The 26,949-nt window shown below is 41.4% G+C and overlaps 2 protein-coding genes across 4 annotated transcripts; both read right to left on the bottom strand.

Annotated features, from left to right (window-relative positions):
* Positions 1-316: 316 nt before the first annotated feature.
* Positions 317-18,900, bottom strand: tmprss4a (transmembrane serine protease 4a). 2 transcript variants are annotated; one of them, XM_019887625.1, is made up of 14 exons: positions 18,717-18,900; positions 13,003-13,128; positions 7,236-7,287; positions 7,010-7,153; positions 5,696-5,848; positions 5,469-5,595; positions 5,267-5,386; positions 4,369-4,412; positions 3,452-3,614; positions 3,191-3,357; positions 1,920-2,015; positions 1,305-1,447; positions 1,073-1,225; positions 317-720 (listed from the first exon to the last, which is right to left on the bottom strand). In XM_019887625.1, the coding sequence occupies exons 1-14, from the start codon at positions 18,726-18,728 to the stop codon at positions 709-711; spliced, it is 1,512 nt and encodes a 503-aa protein (XP_019743184.1). In that variant the 5' UTR covers positions 18,729-18,900; the 3' UTR covers positions 317-708. The 2 variants fall into 2 exon arrangements, with proteins under 2 accessions (XP_019743184.1, XP_019743185.1); XM_019887626.1 differs by lacking the exons at positions 13,003-13,128; positions 18,717-18,900 and adding an exon at positions 9,843-10,158.
* A 1,092-nt stretch (positions 18,901-19,992) lies between these two features.
* On the bottom strand, positions 19,993-26,591 carry il10ra (interleukin 10 receptor, alpha). 2 transcript variants are annotated; one of them, XM_019887622.1, is made up of 7 exons: positions 26,104-26,591; positions 24,576-24,696; positions 24,293-24,462; positions 23,995-24,146; positions 23,761-23,923; positions 22,613-22,731; positions 19,993-21,676 (listed from the first exon to the last, which is right to left on the bottom strand). In XM_019887622.1, the coding sequence occupies exons 1-7, from the start codon at positions 26,195-26,197 to the stop codon at positions 20,924-20,926; spliced, it is 1,572 nt and encodes a 523-aa protein (XP_019743181.1). In that variant the 5' UTR covers positions 26,198-26,591; the 3' UTR covers positions 19,993-20,923. The 2 variants fall into 2 exon arrangements, with proteins under 2 accessions (XP_019743181.1, XP_019743182.1); XM_019887623.1 differs by having other exon boundaries at positions 24,293-24,457; positions 24,571-24,696; positions 26,104-26,588.
* Positions 26,592-26,949: the final 358 nt, after the last annotated feature.

The following is a 26,949-nucleotide window of genomic DNA, read 5'->3' as shown; positions in this document are numbered from 1 at the left end:
TTTTCCCTCTCCCATTAAGTTTGTTCCTGCCCATTAGCATAGCAGCTAACACAACTAGCATATGTACTACTGAGCCAAAACGCTTAACATTAGCATTAGCATTTACTGTTACTGGAGCGTAGTAATTACTGTTTGTAAAGCAATTGTAAAAGACACTTAATATTTTTATAATATTGAAAATATTTTTCAGAAGCCTGAATATTTGTAACAGGGTTGCGCCAAGCTCAGCAAAATATTTCCCAGCTTTCTTCAGGCAGTAGATGGGGTACACCCTGAACTGAGTGCCAGCCGATCGCAGTAAATTATGTTTCATTACTTTTTTTTTTTCATCTTTGGGGGTAAAAAAAAAAAAACAAACAAAAATGGACAGGTTTTCCAAAATCTCTATCCCCAAATTACCACCAATTCTGGAATGACCCCTAACAATATTCAGTTGGCGTACCTCAAATGCTTAGATGAAATCTCTGCAGATATTTATCTAACATATTTTTTTGCTGTGCAAAAAAAAAAAAAAGGCTGCTGTGAAAATTCCATGCATCCCAGTTTCACTTGCCCCATGAGAAACAATAACCTGAAGTAAGCTTGAATGGATGTACTCCACTTCTTTGCATCTCATTGCTGTGTCGTATAAATTTGTCTCTAGCCACTCGATAATCACGTCTTCACGTGCAGTTAGGTCTCGCAGTAGGTTGTCAAGAGTGGAGCTGCTCATGGGTTTTTCTGGAGGGAAAAATAATAATGACCACATTGAATTGAGAAGCGCACACAAGATTCAACACTACAAGAGCTGTTTAAAAAGAATATCATGAAAATATTTGCCTCAGCTCGTGAAAGTTTGGGAAACGTGAATTAAATGGCATAATTGAAATTCAACAAAAGTAATCCAGCTGATTTAATATTGCAAATTGATTTAAAAATACATTTCTGGCACTATCGGTCTAAACTGATACATTCCTGATGGCCATGTTATAAGCCCTTGTGTTTTACTATCTTTAATTGTCAGCCTTAGTTGAAATATTTTAAAGTCGTCAACACGTTCATGCTGATACTGTGTTGAACTGTAACGCCTTACCTCGATGATGGTGTGAATCCAATTGAGCATCTCCTCTACGTTGCAGTAGACGCCGGGACGCCCCTCCCTGGCACAGCCAACGCCCCAGCTCACCACCCCAATTAGGTACCATTTGGATGAGGTGAAGTGCACCAAGGGCCCCCCGCTGTCCCCCTAAGGTGTGCAGAAGCACAACGAACATTTGAACTCCCTCCCAAAAAAGTCATTTGGTGTGTTCTCATGCTGCGCTTACCTGACATGCGTCCACTTTACCCTCCAGAAAACCAGCACAGATCATCCTATTGGTGATGGCGCTGCCATACACGGTAGGGCTGGCACACTTGTTCCTTTCGATGAGTGGAATGTTGGCTTTCTGCAGCGATGAAGAGATGATTCCTGAAGGCAACATGAGAGTATGTAATTTGAGGCATGGCGAACACCCTGCATGTCTGTTTTTTAATGTCAACATAATAATGAAGGGCGGCCCGGTAGTCCAGTGGTTAGCACGTCGACTTCACAGTGCAGAGGTGCCGGGTTCGAATCCAGCTCCGGCCTCCCTGTGTGGAGTTTGCATGTTCTCCCCGGGCCTGCGTGGGTTTTCTCCGGGTACTCCGGTTTCCTCCCACATTCCAAAAACATGCATGGTAGGCTGATTGAACACTCTAAATTGTCCCTAGGTGTGAATGAGCGTGGATGGTTGTTCGTCTCTGTGTGCCCTGCGATTGGCTGGCAACCAATTCAGGGTGTCCCCCGCCTACTGCCCGAAGACGGCTGGGATAGGCTCCAGCACCCCCCGCGACCCTAGTGAGGATCGAGCGGTTCGGAAAATGAATGAATGAATGAACATAATAATGATGAGGTTGTTCACCGTTTTCCTCCAGGTAGCCCCAGCCGGTCACCACCATCGAGGCTGTAGGAGGAAGGTTGAAAGCTTTTGGGGGAAGACAAACTGGCATCCGGCTCACTGGAACACATCAGTACAGAAGTGTGTTCATGAGCAAATGTAAGCCTAAAGTTACTCATTGTTGCTTTACTCCAATAGAATTGATTGTTTTGGGCCATACTTGAAAACTTCTTTTGGGGGTATTAAAATGTGATCAGCTATTGCTGGACACCTAATTAGGTAGACTTGGATAATATAATACAGTACTTAGGTGTCGCAATCAAGGCCAACTTTCTGAGTCATCTATCCATTTTTGAACTGCAGTTTCTGGGGTATTTTTGCGGGTTTTGAAGCCTGGTTTCATGGGAAATGGAAGTTGGCCTGCCGAATCAGGAAAAGTACTGAGTGCAAAAGTGGACTGGCCTCAAGTGGGCTGGCCTCCATATGTCCAAATTGTCGATTTTGATATGTTGTTTGTGTATTTATTTCTGCGCTCAACTTAAAAATAACCAAAACGGTGTTATCTCACTTTAGTTCTCAATGGCTCAAATCACCTATGTCTACTTCATGTTTCTTACTAAAAACCTTTCTAAAATTACAAATTGTGTTCACAATTGAAACCACTCAGTGATTGCAAGCATGTTTTTCAGCAAACAGCTTTGTGAAAAGAATTGAATCAACCAAATATTTTTTAATTAGCTTCTGGGTTCAAACCTATCGATCCATCCGTTTGATACAGATTTGGTATTGGCTCTCATTAGATCAGATGTTATGGGGGGAGTAAAATGTCAATTATTTAGAATAATTTTTGTTTACCCAATTTGGATTTTTTTACAAATTAATTCAATTCATTAAATCATTGATTAACTGATTTGTTGTAATTAACATGATAAAAATATCGGTAAAATGAAAAATAATTAGAAATACATTTAACACATTCAAATTAATTATTATACATCTTTTTTAAATTATAATGATTTTATTATTAAATTAAAGCATTTCACATCTAAACATATTTTTTTCAACCTCATCAACTGCACAAATGTTTACCCACATTAGCCACACATTACTTGCATTAGGTGGTGCAGGCATACCAAATGTGGTCTGTGAGACAAGGCAGGTGATCCAATTGGTGCATAAATATATTTGCCACTAGAGGGCAGCCATACAAAACATTGGGAGTACCCCTGGCTACAGTATTTCATTGTTTGGAAGGAAACTTTTTTTGTGGGGTGTCTTTTACTCCTCACACTTACCTCCCACTGTGATTGGACTTGTAAGTCTCATGAGTGCTATATCATAATCATTGCGAGCTGGGTCATAGTTTCCGTTCAGGATGATTCTGTCCACAGAGGAACCTCCCAAGGTACCCATGTAGGTCCGGCCTGACACCACTTTCCAGCGACTTAGCTCCTTTTTACTGCTGCAGGGCCCATAAGAAAATGGGGAGGAGTTGGCGCGAGTCACAGGTGCATGACATGGACAAACAAACGTCAAATGAGAGCAACACTACTGACCCCGCGAAGCAATGAGCTGCGGTGATCACCCAACGTAGCGTCACGAGGGAGCCTCCGCATGTGTGCTGGCCGCCCTGCTGCAGGCTTACTTGCCACGGCCAGTCCTCTATGGTAGCATCCGTACCCCCAACAATGCGGTTCTGAGCGTCTCCCTCACCACAGTCTGACAAGAAAACATCAAACATTACAGTTTTTGCAGTGACGTCCGATGTACGTACTTAAAACTGACAAATTCCAAAGGTTTCTCCAATGGCGCCACTAGTAAACAAACCCTTACATTCGACTAAGGCAGAGTGACTGAGTAAACAGTTGATGATTTTCGGCTTCTTAACTGATGCTGTAGTTTTAATGTGCGACGTGTCGGTCGAAAAGATGTGACAAAGAGTAAATTGTTTTGAGGCAAACCTAATTTACATTTCCAATAGCAAATGTGGTGGAAATTTAGACATTCAATAGTTATTGAGGGACTGGCTAACCGTGTAATTAACTGCAGTCAAATATTATTCTTAAATTTCATTCTACTGTATATCTCCATTATTTTTAGTCCGGGGGAAATGACATACTTTAGACTCATAAGGCCCATAGTGAGGTGAACAATGCTCATTATGAACACCCAACCAAATTGTATACTATGAACACTCTAGCGGTAATTAAGGAAATTAACTCTGCTCTGACAGGCCAAACCAGGTTGAACTAGTTTCTTTTATTCTGTAAACTGTTTTTTTTGGATCTTAATGACTCACAAGATGTGCTCATTCATGTGTTTGCTAAAGGCTTTGCAGTCAACAGCGACATGTATGGGCCTGTTAGTCAAACCAGTTCCACAATCACGTCACCAAGCCCCCATAAGATGACATGTTGTTAAGAGAACAAAATAAAAAAGTAACATAAGCTATGTATCTAAAAATAGTACCAACCTGAACAGGATAAAGAAACCACAGCCCCGGATCTGCATGCACTCCTATAGGAGGTAAAAGAATTCTTAAAAACTATAATTCAACCACACAATGAGTCATACGTTGACCAAAATTGCTTACACAAAGAATATTGTACTTGGGTTCAACTCAAATAAGATGTCAAATCATTGAAAAGCATAGGCCTTGAGAAGAAAAGGAACAAAAACCGGGAACTGTTCTGGTTATGAGAACAGAAACTCGTTTGCGTGACATTTAGTGAGGGGGAAATCGAAGGTGAAAAAAAAAAAAAAAAAAACAGCACGGCGCTGAAAATAAAATGAGAATATTTGGTTTTGAAGTACAAAAAGGGAGAATTGGTTCCTGTTTTGGTTTAATGACTGTTTCAAAATCACATGATAAAAACATTTCGGGGCCACCTCATCATTGATTTTTGTTTGGCTTGTTTGCCGCGCACCTGCTGTTGGATGATGGCATTCACTCAAAACTCTTTTTTTCTCATCAAGAAATTTAGCACAATTCTACACTTCCGACTTTGGGATAACATGAGTTTGGGGAAGAAAGGTTTAAATATGTTCCAACATGACTCTAACCCAGTACACAATGCAGTTCACCCATTTCCTATCCAGCTCAACTTTTTCAGGATCCTGGCAGTTGCTGGACCTTATAAGAGTTAAAAATGCAGACTGCAACTTTGACTCTTTGCCAGTCAATCTCACAGGACGATTGTGAACAGCCTACTGCAAAATCTAAGAAGGTTCCTGTTGGTTCGGAAAATCAAAGAACTCCAGGATTAACTCTAGCGGAGATTGTGAGTTTTCCGTCACTTATTCTCATCTCGACAAATATTCCATTGTCAATTCCTGTCAATTGTCATTTCGTAAAGTGTAGTTTCACTCACCGGTCAACTGTAGCTTGGTGAACAGGCGTGTTTCCCGTCCCTGACCTTAGTGCGGCAAATGGTCCAGATTTCAGGTTCGATAATAACGTGTTCACCGGCACATTGATGCTACGAGGTTTACTGCCAACGGGGAAAGGACACAGCGTTAGAGATTGAATATGAGGTGATTCAGAATTATTCTGACACCGCTCCTGGAACTGACTTGGTGTATCCCAGTTGCGTGCACGCCGTCCGTGTGTGCTTATCGCTCCAGCCTTCGCTACACACACTCCTCCAGCCTGAGCTGGGATTGTACACCTGGAGGACGCTCTGACGGGTCATGAGACGGACTGCAGAGATGTAGAATCAAAGGAGATCTTTTTCCTTTTTTTTTCCCCTTAAAGTTCTAATGACAGACAATCGAATGCGGAGGTGGTTCCTTGGCTCTACCTGGAAAGGTGGTGTTGACCTTGAGGTTTGACAAGCATGTCTGTTCGTCTTCTCCTCCCGTGCAATCGTCCGTTCCATCGCACGCTTTATCCAACGGGATGAATTTAAACGACTTCGTGCAAAAGAAGTACTTGCTGTCGATCAGCTGCTTGACTGAAACGAAGAAACGATTCACATAGAAAGAAAAGCTCGTGAAAATCATGACTTGATTTGATGATGTGATGACAAACAGCCCCTTTTCCATTTGGCGGTCCAGTTCAGCTCAAGACATTCTGGGATGCAAAAATTGTGTAGGCGAGCAAAACGACTGACGCACGTACCCCTTTTTGGCACCTTCCTATTGCGGTACCAGTCAAGAGTGTGTGCTGACCCCGGTTGGGCCATAACTACATTAACCCATCCTTGCCAGGTCATGGTTGACTAGCTGGTAAATAGGGGTGGATGGGCATCCAGCACAACTAAAAATAAAATCTATCAGTGAGGGGCCACAAACTGGCAGACAGAAGAAGAACAGACAGACAATGGATCTAGTGGAAGAGGTAGCACCTCAGTGACCCAATGACTTTGAAGGTGAAGGAAGGTTGCAGTCGTCTTTCAATTGGCTGGGGTGACCAGCTATTAGATCTGATTGGAGGGCCGGCAACACTGATTTTCTCAGGGTGCAGCAACATCCATCCATCCATCCAACCATTTTCTAATCCGCTTATCCTCACGAGGGTCGCGGGGCATGCTGGAGCCTATCCCACCTGTCATCGGGCAGTAGGCAGGGTGCACCCTGAACTGGTTGCCAGCCAATCGCAGGGCACACAGAGACAAACAACCATTCATTCTCACACTCACACCGAGGGACAATTTAGAGTGTTGGGTACAGCAACATCTTCACGATAAACAGAATCATGCACAGGCATCTCCAAAGAGATTCCCTTGGCATTAAATGGAGACCGTCATCCATGACTTGACAGATACTGTACCTAAATAGTGGCGCTACACTGCAGACAGTTGATCGACAGAGAATCATTTTCTGTCTCACGAATAAGATACCGAGGCAGGAATTTGCTGACTTTTGACAAGTGTCAGTGTTGAGTTTATTATAAAGTTATGTTCCCACCTCCGATATGGCAGTCTGCAGTGCGCTAGTGACCCAGGAACAGAAACCAACATTTAGTTTTACTTAGTTTCCGTTCTCACCCCCTTTGTTGAATGTACGGTATCTCATTTCAACATGTACCAATGTGAGCTGAACTTAACTGTATCGCTTGCTGGAAAAATGGCAAAAAAAAAAAACGATCGTGTCTGTCCGATCGCGTGACTCACTAAAGTATCCCGCGGTGACCAGAATCCCCAGCAACACCACAACTGCTGCTATCGTCAACAGCACCTTCTTCGTCTTAGACGCCTTCTCTTTCTGAGTCTTTGGAGCCGTCATGGGCCTTCTGTGGCGGCCTGGCCGTGGAACCACTGTAAGAGAGGCGTGAGATAAACAACAAACGATAACGCAAATGTTCCTGAATTTCGACAGCGCGCCGTTGAATCACCTTACCTACGTGCTTTGGGTTCAACGGTCTTGTGCTTTCTTCAGGAGACTGATTGGTCTGACAACACCACAAAAACAAATGGTGAGCACAAGTGCAGAAACAAAATGCTGTTTATGGGTTTGTTGAACGTGGGTGCCGCTGCGTGTTATCTGTCCTTTGCTGTTATTGAAGCTCCGATGACTTCTGCAGCGACAGTATGTGTATTCAAATGGATGTGGTGGAAATTTACCTCATTTGGACAAACCAGTTGCGATGCATAATCAGTTTTAGGAGAACTTGTTCTTCCTGGAACCCTGGTTTAAATGTCTACATTAATATTGTTGTTGATTTTTTTTTGTTTCAATTTTGTGGCGGTCCAACCCCTCCAAACTGCCACCAAAAATCTAAATTCAATCGCAGTCATAGAACTCTTTCCCAAACCAGGTTAACGGCACACTCTTAAATTGTCCCTTGGTGTGAATGTGAGCATGGATGGTTGTTCGTCTCTGTGTGTCCTGCGATTGGCTGGTTCAGGGTGTCCCCCGCCTCCTGCCCGATAAAGCGGATCGAAAAATGGATTGATGAATGGATGGAGATGGGCATCTTACGCTTCCGGTGAGAGGTGTGGCACTAAGTACAATGGTCACATAGTACCCAAGAAAACCCACCCAAGAACGGTTTTGATCAGGTCTTTTCTGATACCATATAACTTATTTTCTGTCCAAAATCTTCAGTCATCAACGCTACATTCATGAGAACGATCTGTCGTTTTCCTTCATGACTGTACATTTCAGTGCAATTTTAACATCAATTTTGACTCAGGGTTGCAATTTTGGTCCAAGAACTCTTTGCAGGTCATTTGTTGAGATCGTATGGTTCTACAGCTTTTCGGAGAGGTAATGATAAGGATTAATCCACAACTGTGACTACTTGCCGCAAAAAGAGCTCCAGTGTATGTATCTTTTGACACAGACTGGATTGTTACACACACGGATTTAAATCTTCTGTTAGGTTTGTGATGAGAGACTCTTGAAACATGTAATAATAAGTGTCACAGAAAGAGGACCACACTCTGAGGCAATTTGTGTTTCAATATACACTAAAATACCCACAGAGCTAATTATGGAACTGTAATGTAAGCCGTACAGTTCTGAAAAGACTCAAAGGTCCAGTAGAATTTGGGTTCCTACCCTATCAGTTTTCTATTGACATTTAGATAATAATTGTAAATATCATTTTTTTTTAATAACGTATTGCTTTTTTTTTTTCATGTTCTTTTTGGTGATTGGTTGGCAACCTCACCAAAATAAACTGAGATTATCTCCTGCTCACCTGTGACCCTAATGATGATGAGCCCCCCCCCCCCAAAAAAAAGTGGATGCAAAGCCTTTTTTTTTTTAACAGCCATAATCTAATTCGCACACATTCCGTTGAAGCAGCGTTGATGGTGCATGCCTTTACGACTTTGTCATGAGGACAATGAAATAAAAGCAGATTTTTTTTTTTTCCATTTGAAGGTAGAGGTGATGAGTCATGCGTTTCAGTTTTTCAAAGAGCTTACTTTTATGTAGGTCACATCTAAAAGCCTTTGCCTGTTTGTGAATTGGAGAAACCTTGACGAATTGGAAGTGAAACATGCGAAACAACATATTGGATATATGCGTGTGTGTGTGTGTGTGTGTGTGTGTGTGTGTGTGTGTGTGTGTGTGTGTGTGTGTGTGTGTGTGTGTGTGTGTGTGCACTATTAGTCTCTCGTTGGCGTCTTTTTTTGGCCCTCCAGAATTTGGTTGTCACCTTATCAAGCTCAGAAACTTTCTTATTGACATTAATTGGTATATATATTTTTTAATTCATGAATTAAGACCTTTTTAATTCACAACTTCAAAAGGTATGATAGGCAAACCTCGAAGGGAACATCATCAAAATCAAATTGTTGCATTTTTAAAAAGTTGCATTTTAAAGTGTACGTTCCTTGAATCGTATTGCCTTCCAGTGGAATCCTAATCCATCCGAATCTAATCATGTGCTGTTCTTGAATCGTATCGTGCCCCCCACGTATCAAGCCACGTATGGAGTTGTCTTTTATTGGAGATGCGCACAGTGGAATCCTAATCCATCCGAATCTAATCATGTGCCTTTCTTGAATCGTATCGTGCCCCCCACGTATCGAGTTGTCTTTTATTGGAGATGCGCATGCATAACAATCACTTAACAAAAGGAAAACATGACGTTTGCAAACCTCCACTAATCGACACCAATTTCAGACAGCTGTGTTTAGGAGCGTAAAAAGGCACCATGCGCAAACGTCTACTTAAACCACTCAACGCAGTCGACTGATACACAATTCAAATGTGTTTCGTTGCATAAAAAAAAAGGCACCATATGGAAACGTCTGCTAAAACATAACTCACGGCTAACAACTTAGCGGCAGGTAGATTTTATTTTCAACTGCTGTGAACCAGCATTTGCCGTTTAGTCCGTGTTAGGGACCGGTTGAGCGCACAAAAACCATCAGCACTTTTGTGGTTACGTGCTTGTGAACAAACCGGTTGATAAAGATTAATACAGTGGGTTTGTTTTGTTTTGGGTTTTTTTTTTTGTCAACAAATTTCCACTTTCAGCTTTATACTCACCCACATGATGCAGCGATCTGTCTGTCCTAAACTGTCCACAGAACCTCCCTCAGGGGTAGCGCACGCTGAGAATTTCACAGGTCACCAAAAATGCCGCGTTTCCTTCCTCTCTTTTGCCTCACTTCAACTCCAAAGACTGACTTGATTTTGTGTGCCTCCTCTCTCTTTCTCTGTCTCTTGTCTTTCTACAGCACTGTAACGGATACCCGCTGGAAGGGCGTCTGTCTGACTTGGGCCTCTCTGCAACCTCAGGCCCGTCATAAAGTTCTGTGTCGCGTTGGGTTTCGAAGCTCCGCTGATTCAGAAAGTCAGAGACCTGTGACCGAGCCCTGTTAGCATACCAAACAAAAACTATTCCAGGTAACCTGACACTTGAAACCGCTTCTCTCAATTCCTACCTGTGCGCCTTTCTCACTTAAGTCCCTCCCACACAATCCGCCCTCTCCAAACCTTTCCTACCCTCCCAGCACGCTGGACAAATTCCTGTCTTTTCCCCATTGTCTTCTTTGTACATCATCATGACTTTTCCAAACTGTACCCAGACATCCAACCACGTAGCTATTTCTCACCTATGGGCACACAATGCTGACACCGCTTGGTATAATGGATTGCTCCCGACTTGTCTCCTGAAAATGACCCCAGATCATACGACAAACTAAAACCACATCAAAATCTCACATACGCATCAACACAAACATGCAGACAAATGCACACACACGCAGAGACTCACACACACACACACACAAACACACATAGCTTCACGCCCGACACACACACACACACACACACACAAGCACACAAAGCTTCACGCCCATTTTCTTGCCTGTAATGTTTTGACTGTCAAATCAGCTGGTATCAAATGTATGACTCACACTGTGAGTCGTGACACGTCTCACAGCATGCTCAGCACTATAAGTGCAATCAAGGCGCTGGAAATATGCCCCCAAACGGTAAGTATACGACAACAATCTCGTAAGATAACAGTGGGGACAGGTACAGTATTTCACAATATTTTACAAAGCATCATCCATGCAAAAATCTTCTTCTTCTTTTCCTTTTGGCTTTTCCATTCAGGGGTCGCCACAGCGAATCAGTGGTTTCCATCTAACACTGTTTTTGCATCTTCTTCTCTCACCCCAGCCACCTTCATGTCCTCTTTCACCACATCCATAAACCTCCTCTTTGGTCTTCCTCTCGGCCTCCTGCCGAGCAGTTTCAGACTCAGCATCGTTCACCCTCTCTCCTCTGGACATGTCCAAACCATCTCAGTCTGGCCTCTCTGACTTTCTCTCCAAAACCTTTCACATGAGTTGTCCCTCATTCCTGATCTTATCAAACCTGGTTACTCCCAAAGAGAACTTCACCATCTTCATCTCTGCTACCTCCAGCTCTGCCTCCTGTCATTTCTTCAGTGGCACTGTCTCCAGTCTAAACAGCATGGCTGGCCTCACTGCAGGTTTATACACCCTTCCTTTCATCTTAGCTGAAACTCTTCTATCACATATCACACCTGACACTTTTCTCCAGCCGTTCCAGCCTGTCTGTAGACGCTTCTTCACCTCTTTTCCACACTCTCCATTGCTCTGGACAGATGACCCGAAGTACTTAAAATCTTCCACCTTCTTTATCTCATGGAAAAATAAAGTAAACTAAGCTCGATCACAGCAGTTGCCTCCCTGGCACCAAAAGTGACAAAAGACCTTCAGTGAAGCTCAAGCTAATTGTCTCACTAATTGCCAAACATCTCAGTTCAATACAACAATGCAATTTTCAGTGTTGACATTTGATAACATTTTTGGTTTTGATTTTAATTAGGAAATAAGATATTTTAAGTTTTTGATCACACTCTTTATGTGTGCTCATCTTTAATTTGCAATTCAAATATTTCTGTCTTTCTCTCTTCCGTATGAGAGACGGACCGATAAGAGGTGGAGAGAAAGCGTCATTGTCAGAAACAGGAGCTGCGTTATGCTTCTTTTACCAGAACTATTAAAGTCGCTGAACCTTTGCACTCAAATCCAAACTTATGAATGCATGTAGATAGACGAGAGGTGCTTTGAATTGCGTTTATGATCCACAGAATGCACTTTAAGAGATTTTACAGCCTGCGATAAAAACATGACGTGACTGTGCTTAGTGTGTCAAGCTTGTCAACCTCCAGTGGCCTTGTGGAGGGTATTTAGACTTTTTTTCTGTAGTGCTTACATCCTAGGGGGTAAAGTCACAATCATGGCACTTGTTAAAATAAATAAAATTTTTTGCATGTCTCAGGGGAGGCGCAGCATCTCTAAAATGTTAAACTTGCTTAGCCGACTTCAAGAAACTTCAGGAAACTCTCAGCGGTATTTTAAAGAGCAAATTGTTTTCACTCTGCTTAATAGCTTCAGGAGGCAAAAGAACGAAACCCCACCAAAACAAACATTTTTTCAACAAACTTGCCCAGCAAACTTGAAGAGATGCAGTTGCTAAGAAAAAGACAGAATTTAAACACGCTTGGCTAACGTCATAACACTTTGGGTAGCTTGTAAACAAATATCACTGAATTACCTAGTAGCTGAGCTCGAAGTGAAAAATAGTGAATTGGATTGATTCTTAGTTCTTCGAAACAGACGAAAAGTAGAAAACTCCACAAAATATGAAATGAAAATAGAAATCAATGATCATTGTTATTCGTAGCAATTGAATATGTTTGAAGTTTTAGACTATAAAATACCTTAAGAAAAAAAATGGATTTAGTAAATAAGTCAACGGTGTTGGTGCGAAGGCACTTGCATCAAAACTTTCAGATGAACGAACCCATATAACCTTTGATACACAGCAGTATATAAAACACCATTCTGTGGGCCGCCTTATCGGAAACCCTGATAAGCATGACTGGCATATTGACTCATTAAAAGAGAAATGTATCAAGGATCGAACAAAGGCCTTTTTTTCTGCATACATAACACACAAAACAATGTGAAATACCTTTTCAATCCAAAGACAGAATAACTAATAACTCAGTCGACTTGGATTTATTGCAACAAATAATGATGCAAAAGCCCTTTACCATGAAAATACTCAATGATCAATAAAATTCCTTTTTATACAATACCCCCCACCAACACCTCCCCCCAAAAAACACTCGATCCAATAAATTAATCTGCTTATACATCCTTACTTGCAATGTCACAAACGGTCCGCTGTGACTCGTCCAATCAATATCCAAAGCTTGAACCTGTGAGCGTAAATATTCCCGGTTCCTTACGGAGCCGCTTATGTACTCTCCACTGCAACACGCACACACCTCACACACAGCTCACACACATACACACACACACACAGACAGCACATTCACCACTTAAATCGCTTGACCAACATCTCCGTGCCCAGGCATGCCTTTTGTGTAATTGGACAGCCGTCCTTAGAGCCGCATGAGGAAGTGCAGCTTAGCTTGAAAACAGCACTGGTTAATGATTAAAAGCTCATTTGACCTCACCTGCAGTCAAAAGAATGCATCTTGTCCCACCCTGATGTCACAGCTGGAGTGTGTCTTCACCAAAAGTTCAACAATCAAATTGAGAAGAAGCAGCTCCACACAATTGGATGTTAGATAAACACAAAAGACAAGTTCAAGCGAGGCCAACTCAATATTTCGTGGTAGTCATTTACAGAGAAAGCTAAAGTATTCACATCCCATACCGAAAGTACCCCGAAAGTGAATTCGGAGATTTATTTCCAGATACATGTTTGAAAATAATTACTGGAAAGGTGCTATGTCGTACTCAGTTGGGAAGCTACAGAATTAATAATTTTCACTAGCATGGCCGCTGTTGAGTGCCTCTATCGTTGGCCATGAGTGCATGCACGTCACAAAAAGAAGGCAGAAGTAACAGAATGTAACAGCCATCTGGTGGACAAAGGCTGAGCCACTTTAGAGTGCCTCCATTGTTGCAGCATAGAAAAGCCCAGCCATGACCTGATGACTTTAAGCAAATTTACGTTCGCTAACAGCTGACTGTCGAGTTTTCACACATTCAGACACCAGGAAGGTACTCGGCCTGAAATTCAGCCCAGGAATTGGCAATGGAGAGGCCGAGCATTTGTTTCTCTTGATGTGGTAAGGCCCCAAATGCTAACCAATAAGTGGTGACATTGATTTTAGATGTCAACAACAATTTCCCAATGGCCACCGCAACTCTGGCGGACACGCCCACAGCATTGAAGAGTGGACACAGTAGCTTTCTTTTGCCTCATTTTATAAACTTTTTTTTTCATTCAAATTCAACAGGATTGTTAATAACACTCTTCTCAGTGGTGTGTCAAATTTAGAAAACATGTATATTACTTATAAGGAACGTGTTCACATAAAAAGTGCAGATTCTGGGTTTTTTTTATTATTATAATCATTATTATTATTCACTATACCAGCTGAGAGGTTTTTTTTTTTTTTTTTTTTTTTGGTAATGATGTTATCAGCTGCCCCCTCGCCATGAGATGAAGTCAGTTGCTGTCACCCGAGGGATGGAAAGTGTTCTGCTGTGCACATCATGCAAACTCAGTGATCGACACTGATACTCCATGACATCATCTTTCAGGTACACATTTTATGACTTTAAATGTCATAGTCTTTCCTGGAAATGTACCTCAACAAACCCACTGATTTAGCAAAAAATCATTTTATCTGTGTCTACAGGTAGTTGTAAAAAAAAAAAAAAACATCACAAATGCACACAACACTAACGGGTTAACACGATTTTTTTCTTCTCACTTTTGCTTTAATATTGTTTCCGTCTTGCACACTCAGTTGTGTTTATAATTTAATTCCAAACAAATGTTGGGCTAATGCTAATGGCCTTTTTTATATGACATCTTAAGATAGCTTCAGTGTCCCCACAGCCCTTCCAAACGGAATTTGTTTCAAACTTGAGAAAGTGAATTCATGCACAGAAGAGAATTGAGTTTATGCTCATGTGAGAGCTCCAAATGAGTGAATTAAATATTGCTACCTGGTATAATGGGTTGAATTGTCAAGAAAGTTGCCAATCACAACAAAGGAGCGTGTTCCACCTCCTACATTATCTTGTGAAAGGAAGGAACATGACAACAACAAAGCAGATGGACCGGTTTTAAAAAAATGCCAGCTATGGGGAACACCAACACTCAGACCTAAGATGTAGGGAGGAAGCACAGAACCCAAATACGGTTTTGATCTTTAAAAACTGATCAATCGCTTATCGGATAGGTACTTTGCTGAAGTCAAGCGAGGAGAGGCGACATCGGAAGGTTCACAAGGTCCTCCGCGATGGGCAATAATGGTAAGACAATGCTTTGGACTTGTTTTTTTTTTTCTTCGTGTCGTGTGATCACATGGCGGGACTCTGACGCACTTCTTTGATGTTCAACAAGTTTTACTGAGATTTTGGATAGTTATGTGGACAGTGTAATGGTACACTTTTTTGAGACAGTCACCTAAATGAATGTGAATTATGACTTCAACAGTAAGATAACATCCCGCTTTATAATGATAATGCTCAGTTTTTATTGACCATGTCAGAGAGGTAACAAGTATATCCTATACTTGTCTTTAAAAAAAATCATTATTATTATTGTTATTATATTAAATATCCAATACGAATCTAATGCAAATAGACAAGTGTGTGATCCATAAGCAGCATTTCCAGAAATGGTCGCCGTGGGCATTTAATTACTGAACGGCTGACAGGGGTTGGCATCTATTGTGTTGGGCATGGTATTTTTTTCAAATACTATTAAGCAAATTGCTGTGTACTTCAATTTATGCCAGATTAAAGTGTATCCATCCATCCATCCATTTTCCGATCCGCTTTATCCTCACAAGGGTCGCGGGGGGGGGGGGGGGCCGGAGCCTATCCCAGCTGTCTTCGGGCAGTCAGTGGGGGGCACCCTGAACCATTTGCCAGCCAATCGCAGGGCACGCAGAGACGAACAACCATCCACACTCACACTCGCACCTGGGGACAATTTTAGACTGTTTAATCAGCCTGCCATGCATGTTTTTGAAATGTGGGAGGCCCAGATTCAAGTGTAGTTTCAGACAAAATAAAAAGGACGGTTATAAAATGCAGTCACATCACAAAAAGTGAGGCTGACTCAGTAGACACATACTGTGTCTCCTAGCAATGTCAAATGATCACATCAAAATTTCCCGGAACGGTTACGTCACTTAAAAGTGCCACATAGCGCAAGATTAGATCTCTAATGCTGTGCGGGGAACTTGTTGACAAAATGTGGTACATTTTCAAACACGAATTGATCTCATCCACGATATGATGATTAATTTATCGTGTCTATGCCGCAGATTTTTAGAAAACGTGTTTTTCATGGGGTTTTATAATATACGTACAGGCAAGTCTGAATTTCGAGTTGTGTGCCTTCAGTGTTTGCTGTGCCACAACGTGCAGGGAAGCACTGGGTTCTACGGCAAGAGATGCAGTGTAATGAAACGCAAGAAGAAGAGGGAGAGAAGGTAGCGATAGTTGTTACCACAGAGCAGAAACAATACAGTGTATGCATTCGGGCATTGGCAGTTTGTCGTATGTGCAATCTGTGTGGCCGTACAGGGCGGCTTGGTACGTGAAGTGGTTTGATGAAATTCTGCGCCCCCTTGTGGAGACATAAGGGGCTTTTCAGGTTTTTGCTCAGAAATGTTGAAGTAGCACACACGCAGGGCGCCATTTATTTTACGACTGCCACTGCCTGTGAGCAATAGCATTAGTCCACGCAATGTTCTACTGTTAGCCCCTATTTGGCATTATATGTTAGCATTAAGCTAGAGGCCTGTTATTGGAATTTAGTGATTCTCAAGGTGTACCCCAAGTGGTACGTGCGTCGTCTCTTGTCAAGTAGAATGCGAAAGATTCACTGAATTAAATGGTTGAAACTGTGCATGTTCCAGTTCTACTTCGCCACTGTATTTTAACGTTGGTCAATTACGGTGGTAAAAAAGTTTGCGAGCCACTGTGGTCGATGAATTCGCATGGATCAATGGAAGATTTGGGTGTTTCATGATACAATGTTTAATTGTCGTTGTAATGTTTACAGTAAAACGAGGGGTGTGTTTTAATAAGTTCAAGTGTGTTCAAAGCATGGTGGAGGGTTAAAACTACAGTATTACAAAATAATTGCATGCACTCTCAATATTGTGTTCACCAATCGTGGGTGGGTCTGGAATGTAACACCTGTCATAAAGGGTGCTTTACTGTAAAATGGCAGGCCTAGCTAGGTACTACTGTTTGAGTTAGCAACTGTTAGCTCAATTTGTGTCTCTTGATGAAGATAGCATCTATGAAGCTGATAACGGCAGTCTCTCATTTCTCTACTTGAAGGAGGTATTTGTCATAAGTGGATCGTGTACCCAACGACCAATTGGGACATGTCTTATTAAAGTGGCGACTTCTATATTGGAGGAAATGCGGTAATCAAATCAAGGCCTCTTCTCTTCAAATAGACTGCAGTTGAGTAAATCAACGCTCCTGGCAACTATCTGCTTTGGGATAGTGTAGGATCTGTTTGGGTTTCTAAATCGCGATGCAGTTCTTGCACCACTTAACCACTGCGGATTAAAATCCAAATAATAACCAACTTGATGAATCCATATCTCTTTGACAGCGTCACTCAAAACAGAGCAAGCAATCGAGCAATTCTCTCGCGAATGTATCATTTGTGTGTGTGTGTGTGTGTGTGTGTGTGTGTGTGTGTGTGTGTGTGTGTGTGTGTGTGTGTGTTGTCAGGCAGTAGGGTAAACCCCACGGCGGTGGGAGTAGCTGTGGGCTTTGGCATCCTCGCCATCCTCTTCACCATCGCCATTGTGCAGTTCTGCTACAAGTACAAGTGCAAATCCTGTAAAAACTGCTGCAAGAAGAAAGGTGAGTGAGCAGGAAACCCCTTTTCCTCTTCGCTTTTGTTCTCACAAGATCACATGAGAACGTTGGTTTTGTCTCTTCAGAACGCCCGCTGACAGACAGAGTGCTCATGTGAGTATATTACATGCATAAATAAAATTATTTTTCAAAGGGTTTGATATGCATGAGTACAACTGAGCATTTGTCACTTTCTCTCCGCAGCAAAGTGGGCTTAAAAAAGTCTCCCCCTCCTTTCACCATTAGCGGCTTCAAAAAATGACCTGTCTTTGTCATTGGAAGGAAAAAAAAAGAGATTTTCCAAATTATTATGATTGATATTTGAAGGGAATGAAAGGGAATTCACCATAAAAGTTGCCTGGACAATTTGTATGATATGACCAGTTAAATGTCGCGGTGTACTGCAACTTTCTCCTGTGTATAAACTCCCTGCCTGTTTTGAAAATAGGACGACTACGATGAGGCGCGGAGACTAATGATATTGGTCCCTTAGCCAATAAGGATGCAGAACACAATGTCGTGTGAAAAAAATTAAATGCACAGAAAAAATTTCGCGAAAAATGAACGTTATAGCGAGGGTTTACTGTCAAAGAAAATGTAACAACCACATTGGTAAAAATGAAGTGTGTTTCAGTTGATAAAGCTGGAGAACGGAAGCAACAGGAAGTTGTTCACCTCCAACTTTAACACTTCTGCTCCCTTTCTGATATATTAGTGAAACTTCAATGACTCATGGCTTTTCTCATAATATGACTCTGAAAAATGTTTTGAGATACCTTGGCTGATAAAAACAAAACAAAAAAAAACACCATCTCCAAAGGTCATAGCTTTCTGTCTTCAACAAGATCTTCATTGCAAAAAAAACAAAAAAAAAACAGTCATAACGATGATTTAATTTATAACTTCAAGTGGGAGGTATTACTCTATTTTAATTTTAACTTAAAATGCAGAGTGGAATGCTCCATTAACACGGTGGTAGTACATCGTTAAAAACACACACACACATTTACACATTAAAAGAACAAGTAACTTTGCCTTCGGAATGGCCGCTAGCCTCATACTAACACACAATATAAAACGCCATAGACGGGCTAATGATTAGCATCGGTGTCTTGCTGCTATAACCTTTTAAGCAATGGATATTTGAAAACAGTGGAACAGTGATGCTGTATTACTGCAGCTTGCTGGGGAGTTTTGACTGGTTCCCTGTACTATGTATCTGTATGGGTGGCTAAAGCACACACAACCAGAGGGAGCAGCACAATGTCCGTTGAATTGAAACAAAAAAATATATATATGTAAAAAATGTTGAATTCTTTACATTCTATTTAATTATGTAATTACTGAGCATTTTGATGAAGTACAAAATGAGTGCTATGAAAAGGATTAGAAACAATTTTGTTGTTTTCAGGGGGAGGGTGGCTGATGGGGATGAATGGCATTTCCATAAAAGTTAATGAGCAACGATGATTTGAGATATGACTTGTGAGTTATGAGTGGGGTCATGGATAAAATTTAACTTTTTTTTTTTTCCCGAGGTACCACTGTGTATGTATATACCTATTTGGAACTATGATTAATGTAATTAAAATATGAAATGTTATTTTATTAAAATAAAGGCATCGTAGTTGCACTTTTTAAAAACACCTATCCAAATTATTTTATTTTCATTTACATTTCTAAAATAGATAATTACTTTTTGTTTGTGTCATAGTATTTCTCGTGAAAAAAAAAAATCCACAAATTGTTTTTACGAGGATTAAATGTACAATGTAAACTAATCTAACCGTAAGGGTACTTGCTTTTTATGGCCAATAATATTTGAAAAATCTGCATGAGTAATAAAATGTTTTTTGCTCTACATGGGATGAGTCTGTTGACTTCTTTTAAAACAAGCTGTTTCTTGAAAGAGGAAATGATATCCTCTCAAGCCGCATTGATGTTTCTGTGGGAGGATTTGCATGGGGCGAAGTCATGTTCAGTGTCTCGTGTCAGCGTGAAATGAACACATCAAGGCATTTTCAGTTCACATGGCTTGTATTTAAAAAAAATAAATAAATATTTCAAACAAAGAATGATGAGACATAGTTACAGTTAATCTCAAGTATATACAGGGTGACTACAAATGTTCTTGACATTTGGGAAAAAAATAATAAATAGGTGTGTTTTTAAAAGCACATCAGATTAAGAGTTCCCTAAAAATGGCTACTCCTCATGGAAATGCACGCGTTTGATAGTAGAGCATTTTATTGAGGAATAGCCATTTTTTACAGATAGATGTGACAGAGTTTGGCTCTTTGTGTCCTTGACGTTGTTTGTTTCTTTGGTCACACCGGGTTGGGCTTATTTGTCTCTATATAAACTTGAGTTACTCGTTCTTAGAACGTTAAGCCTTTTATGCACTGCCGCGTCCAGCCCAGCAACTTCGCCACTTTCGTCTCCTGTCAACTTCTGGGTCCAAATTCAGTTCCTCAAGTGACACTCAAAAGTACTTCTCTGTTTCCCCGTGGAGGATTTGCGAGTGGGATTGCAAGTTTGTGTTTCACGTTCCCTGTCCTTGAATACAACACATCTAGGCCTTTTCATTTCACATGGCTTCCATTTAAAACACTCAGCGTATCTAAACATTTTTAGCAGGGAATAGAATTTTGAAACAGTTTCATTTTTATCGGGTCAGTTTAGAAAAAAAAACGAATTTCAGAGTGAAAGAATGACACTTAGGGTATGTTTATTGCGGTCAAATGTTAAAAGTGGTCAAATGTGACCCCAAACTGTACGTAAGGGTTAAGTATACTTTGGAAGAAGGGAAATGTTTCTGCCATCATGTGTGGCCCTGACACGTCAATTGATCTTGAGCAAAATGCAATGTCAAAACACTTCTTGCAGTTTCTGCCTGTGAGAGTTGAGGTAAGACCCAAGAAACAAACCGTCACACATGTTATCTGCGTAAATTTCCACAATGCTTTCACTTCCGGCCCACTTCCCTTTCGGCAGATGCGAGACATTCTGTTGAAAAGCGCCTTAACTTTTACATTTCCTTCCTATAAGCATGTTTTTGCTTGTATTTCCTTCACACATTTTTTTTCCCCCTTCATCATCCTCCATCCCTCGCCCACAACTTACTCAGAGGGGAAAGGGAGTATTATTCCAAAGCAGCATCTATTTTTGTCAGTATATTTTGAAAGGTGTCCCGATAGTGAATCAGTCAGTATCCAGCTGCAAGTCACAAAGCGAAATGGCCACAGTTTTCATGTTAAGGTCCATCCCTTGTGTCAGGGCTGTTAACAAAGGGAAACCATCTGTTGTTTCTGCCTGCGTCCTTTTTGAAAAATCTTCTATGCTCGGGTGGCTTATGTGCTTTGGAATCGCTGTAGCCTCGTGGACGATGCGTTTCAGGCACCAGGAGCACTGAGCTGCACCGGAGCAGATACATGACTGAGGTCCCGCACGATAGCCCGAGACCACGACAGCCAAAAGTGGACTCGGAAGGATCTGTTTCGACACCTCGTCGTGATGACTCTGCAGTGCAGGGCTTTGCCTGCGATAACTGTCAAACTCTTTGAGGGATCCACTCTCCTGTCCCATTGCGATCACGGTAGTGGATTCCAATCGGCAGCCGAGTCCCGCTCCGCTGTCCTTCCACTTCATCTGAACTGTGTCATCCCGATGGGGATACACCGTCCCTCCCATGCTCCCACAACCGCTATCCTCTTGTCTGCGGTGTTGGCTTCTTTCTTGTTTTTCTGTAGCGTTGCACCCCATGCTAACACCGCTGTCCAGGCTCGTCCTGTCGTCGTGATTTTTCAAAATGCCAAGCGCAGCCTTGTTTTGAGGGATTTCTTCAGAGCTTTTCGTTTCCTTTCTGCTACTGGAGAGGAACCAACCTTTGTCTGTGACCATTTCCATTGGCCCTTCTGTGAAAATGAGGGGATGCCAGCCATGCACAGGGGATTTCTAGTAAGAGAGAAGAGAGAACGAGCCTTGGTTAATATTCAAATTGTGGCCTTTGTGATATTTAACTCTGCTGTTTTTTTTTTTTGTTTTTTTTTTAATTGTCACCACTACACATCATCCACTTCTCACATGTCATAGCCTCTGATTGAGATTAGAAGGGAATTTAATTGAAGTTAAACGCCCTCTTCAGAAAATCACCTCTCCGAGCCTTTATACAGCATTAAAGTCCGTGTAAAGTGAAAATAAATGTCTCCTAAATTTGACATGGGCAGCATGGTAGTCGACTGGTTGGCATGTCCGCCTGACAGTGCAGATGTCGTTGGTTCGAATCTGGCCCCGGCCTTCCTATGTGAAGTTTGTATGATCTCCCCGTGCCTGTGCAGCTTTTCTACGGTTTCCTCCCACATGGCGAAAACTTGCATAGTAGGTTGATTGAACACTAAATTGTCCCGAGGTGTGACTGTGAGCACGAATGGTTCTTTGTCTCTGTGTGCCCTGCAATTGGCTGGCGGCCAGTTCAGGGTGTACCCCGCCTGCTGCCCTAAGATGGCTGGGATCGGCTCCACCACACCCACAGCCATCGTGATGGTAAGCAGATTAGATAATGGATGGATGGATAAATTTGAAACAGCACAGGGTTGAAGAGTTCTTAACAAGCCTGCAAAATTTGAATGATTAATGTAACCAAACATATAAAATGAGGGTTCTAAAATTATGAAACTTTTCCACTCTCAGACTCCGTGGGGGGTTTTCCCCCACCGTGTTGTTGCATGGCTTTTTTTATGCCGCGACAACAAGGCATTCGAAAGTGGCCACGTAAGGACCCCTTGTATAGCAAGAGGTGTTTTGAGGACTCTCCTGCCCCTCACCCATTTTTTTAACGGCCAAAATATGGTCACCTGGCATAAACTGTGAGAATGTTTTCTGTTTACATACCAATCCAGCAGGCATTTTCGCTGGACGTTTCAGGTGACAAAGCAGACCGATTGCCAAAATGGTGACCACAGCCAACACGCCCACAACCGTCAGGGATGACACCGAAATTATGAACCATTCTGGAAAGAAGCACAAATGGTTTACTTTAAATGTTCGTCTCAACTGAAATGTGTTTCATAATACAATAAGGTCTTTGTAAGACAAGAAGCAATTGCTCCACTAGCCTGTTAGCATAGCTCGAGATGGTAAGATAAATGAGAGCGGGGATGCTCATTATGTCGATCGCTATCTACCGGTTGATTGCGGACATTAAAAATTCCTATTCCATTCTGTCACTTGATTGATATACAGTACAGGGCAACCAGTCAGATGACAACTGAATTTTGACCATTTAGGTCGAATTTAGGTCAACGCGTATTCGTAAACAATGGCGCTAAGCACAGCAAAATTTACAAGCTAGTCAGCGAATTACCTTTTAAGTCCTTGCTAAAGCTTATGGTCCTTAAAATGAGTGAGGGAGCTGGACCAAATAAGAAGGCAAAAACATATCACTTTCATACGGAATGGGAGGTGTCATTTTCGAAGTATGTTTGCCTCATCTGCCAGTCTACCATCGCAATACCAAAGAAGGGAAATGTGGAGAGTCCATTTCGGACTATTCGTGAAAAATACGACGACGACTTCCTGCCGAAAAGCCAGCTGCACAGTAGTTATTTTTCACTCAACAAATTCAAAAGCGAAATCCGCTGCCTTGTACCCTGGAACAATAAATAAGGACTAAACCAATACATATTCTCAAAAGCATTTTTTACATTGTGTTACATAAATCAATTTGATGGAAATTGTATATTTAGGAAGTTAAAAACAGTGAAGAACAGAACTTTGTTTTCAAACTTTGATGTTAACATGAGCTGTTGAGTTTCTGCGCTAGCAAGGTCACTCAGCAACAAGCTAACAGAAAAATAGGGTGAGTCGTTTATTGTATTCCAGTTTTACTTAGTTTTATTATACAGTGTTTAAATTATGTTGATAGTTTATAGCAGTTAATAATGTTAACAATTACGATAGAGTACAATAGATTTTATGATGGTGAGAGTAATTTGATATGGGGTAAAAAAAAATATCCTTTGCCATATTGTTTTGCTCACCTCGCTCTGGAAGCAGTAGACATTGCTTTGGGGATAAATTGCTCCTGGATAAAGCACCATTTCCCTCCACCATGATACTGACGCAGTATTCGACTCCCCACCGGAGAGATTTGAAAGTTTTAGACCCCTGATCCACAGCATCTGTCAGGTATGCTATTGTCTCCTGTGAAATTAGAATGCCGATAAGATCGCTGCATCATTTTGTCACTCATTTTGTAGCTTTTCAAAACTTACTTTCACTTCATCGTTTCTGTTTTTTTCCTCCAGGTGGATGATGTAAGTAACCCCATAGGGAAAGAGCTTTTTGAGGATAGGTTTTTGATGAACATGGACTTTTATCGTGCTGGAGGTAGCATATAACGTGAAGGAAGGAGCTTGCAGGTTGCCTGTGAGTTAAGAAAAGATGAAGTTAGATTGTTCGAACTAACAACTTAAATTATTCAATAACTGATCCTGGAGCAATGTTGGCTCCTGAAACTAAGTTTGGTAAAGGCTTCCACAACATAACATACGACAACATCGTGTTGCTTACTTGCATTTGGGAGGAATTTCTTCACCGTCCACAGTGACGTGTTGTTTCTGGCTACCGTCTGAACCCTGACCTTATAGCCACCTACATAGTCATGTATGAGTGTGCTAAGGTCGCAGAAGGTATTTGTAATCCCTGTGCAGCTGCGCACCATCACCCATTCACCGGTGAGCCTGATAGCACAAATCACATCTGTCAATAACTTAAATACTAACTTAACATGAAAATACACTGATCTCAGTGACTAGGATGTCACGTCAAAGTATTTTTAAAATGGAAAACCTACTTTGCCATTTGCACATTGTACCGGATGTCAGATGTGGTGTTTCGGGGTTGATTCCAATGGACAACCACCTCGCCATCCAGAATGTTCACAGACAGTGCGTCAATCTGAGGGACACCCATTCCTGTATTACGAAGAAAAAAACAGAAATCAACGTTTTATATTCAATTAATATCAAAGCACAAGAGAATTAAAAAAAATAAAAAATAATCAGATCACAAGGAAAGTCATGAGTGGACCAGAAAGTTTTCTCGAATATACCAAAAACTTTTCGATGTTCACAAGAAAACTTTTTCTGGTGCACATGAGAAAAATACGGTACTTTATCGTTAGTTTACCCCCATGTTCCTTTAGGGCACAGGTGTCAAAGTCAAGGCCCATGGGTCAAATTTGGCCCGCCATGTGATTTTATGTGGCCCGCGAAAGCAAATCATGTGTGTCACCTTCCATGACACTTGTTAAAATCTGTACCAAAATGTCAAATTATCATGGGTAATAAATAATGTTGAAATTTTGTCACAATTTTATTACCCTGTTTACAATCGCTTGAAAAATAATTGAGCAAACAGCAAATCGTGAAGTGATTTCAACACTCTTAATCCATCCATTTGTCATATACAAGTAATAAACATGAGATGATGAAACATTTGTTCAGTTTCACTGTCATAACAAGCCCTCCGAGGGAAGACGTCACCCCCGACAAAAATGACTCTCAAACATACAATATAGTGGCCCTCGAGGACCGGAGTTTGACATCTGTACTTTAGGAGCTCCTTACATCTTTGATTTTGCACTGTAGAAACTTCTAAAGCATTTACAGTATATGTTAATAAGGATTAAAAACATATTGCTGCATGATGGAAATTGGATTAACATTATAAATAATGGCAAAAGTGAAGCATTGCGAAAGTGTGTGTGATGATCCTGTCTCGTCTCCAGCTGGCGAGTGGGCGTTCCTCCACAAGTCGCACTTGTCTTGAATCCGGCCTTGTTACCTGTCTGATTATGAGCCTTGCTCACGACTCGGTCTCCGAGTGCTTCATTTTCTAGACGTTCTTGACATTTTGCCTGGTGGATTCTTGCCTGGCTTTTTCGAAGTATCATTGCACATAAGTAGTTCTTGTTATAGTTCCGTTTGTATTCTCTCGTATTGGATTTCCTTGACCTTTGAGTTTGACATGCTATTTACATTTTTCTCGGTCCTTGCCTTTTGCAAGCATTTTTGGTTTCTTTTCACTTTTTCCTGGTTCTTTGTTACCAGCATCTTTCGTGGTACTTTGGTGGCCTTATTTTAATTTTTTTTTTTGGTCAGTTCCCTTGTCTGGGCCTACGTATATGGAATCCAATTGTGTCCCGAGCATTCCGGACATCCGACAGTGTGAACACTCTCCAGATGCACTGTATGTTAATACTGAAACTCAATTTTATTATGAGAGCACTTTAAAACCATCCACAATGGACGGAAAGTGCTAAATATTAAAAATCAAACGTAAGACATTAGATATTTGAACATAACAAAAAGTATTGTTACCTGACACATAGCTGATGGTAGAAAGAAGCACAAGAGCGAGAGCAAGTGTCTTGTTGCTCATAGCTATCCCTGGTGCTTTCACAGATGTCATCATTCAGTTCCAAAGTGTCATCATCCGAAAGCTTTCAATGTAGTCCCTTATTCCATGCACCTTCGAGAAAAATCGAACCAAACTGTTTCTGAGACTCGGCGGCTTTGATGTGTTTGTGTTCGCCCAAGTCGTAAGAAGAAGAAAGAGGAGGCAGCTCGCTTTTCAAAGAGCTCTCCAAAAATCATCCACTGCTGAACTTCCCTCCTCCCCGTCACATGACTCGTTTGTTGCTGTAATGCTCACTCACAGGTCCCAACAAGATTTTAGCTTCCTCTTTTGCTTGTCCCTCTCATTGTATTGACTCTTCAGCAAGGCATATGACGTAAAGAACTTCTGCAAAGGGATTTCACAGAACATTTGTACGTGTGGACGAGACACTAAACTTGAGGACTTCCCCCGTTCATCTCGTTTCGAATGATGTTTCATGACCTACAATTCATTCCACAAGTCTTTGCACAGTGTCAGAAGTTTTAGGATTTTGCCTTCACATAGCACCACAACAGATGTAAAATAAAACAATATGTGATTGAAGCTTTCATTTAATACATTTCACAAAAATATGGCACTTACCATTCAGGATCTACTGCTATATACTGTATATATGCAGAAACACACACACAAAATGGTGGGTGGTTTTGTTTTCCTCACCCACTCACTGAGTAGCTGCGGATTTTTTTTTTTGAGCAGTTACTTGTACCCAAGATTAATTGGGTAATTGTGTGAATTACTTTGACCCATTAGATTGGGTTGAAGGT

Source organism: Hippocampus comes, unplaced genomic scaffold (assembly GCF_001891065.2).
Source record: "Hippocampus comes isolate QL1 unplaced genomic scaffold, H_comes_QL1_v1.1 scaffold6, whole genome shotgun sequence".
In the NCBI taxonomy this organism is placed as follows: Eukaryota; Metazoa; Chordata; class Actinopteri; order Syngnathiformes; family Syngnathidae; genus Hippocampus; species Hippocampus comes.
This window is presented reverse-complemented; position numbering and strand designations above follow the sequence as displayed.

Coding starts and splice junctions, on each gene's coding strand:
- il10ra (XM_019887622.1), bottom strand. CDS start 26,197: ATGATGACATCTGTGAAAGCACCAGGGATAGCTATGAGCAACAAGACA. Junction 24,463..24,575: donor TACAATGTGCAAATGGCAAA/GTAGGTTTTCCA, acceptor TTGTGCTATCAG/GCTCACCGGTGAATGGGTGA. Junction 24,147..24,292: donor GAAATTCCTCCCAAATGCAA/GTAAGCAACACG, acceptor CTTAACTCACAG/GCAACCTGCAAGCTCCTTCC.
- tmprss4a (XM_019887625.1), bottom strand. Junction 4,413..5,266: donor CACCAAGCTACAGTTGACCG/GTGAGTGAAACT, acceptor TACCTCCTATAG/GAGTGCATGCAGATCCGGGG. Junction 3,358..3,451: donor GCAGCTCATTGCTTCGCGGG/GTCAGTAGTGTT, acceptor TGGGCCCTGCAG/CAGTAAAAAGGAGCTAAGTC.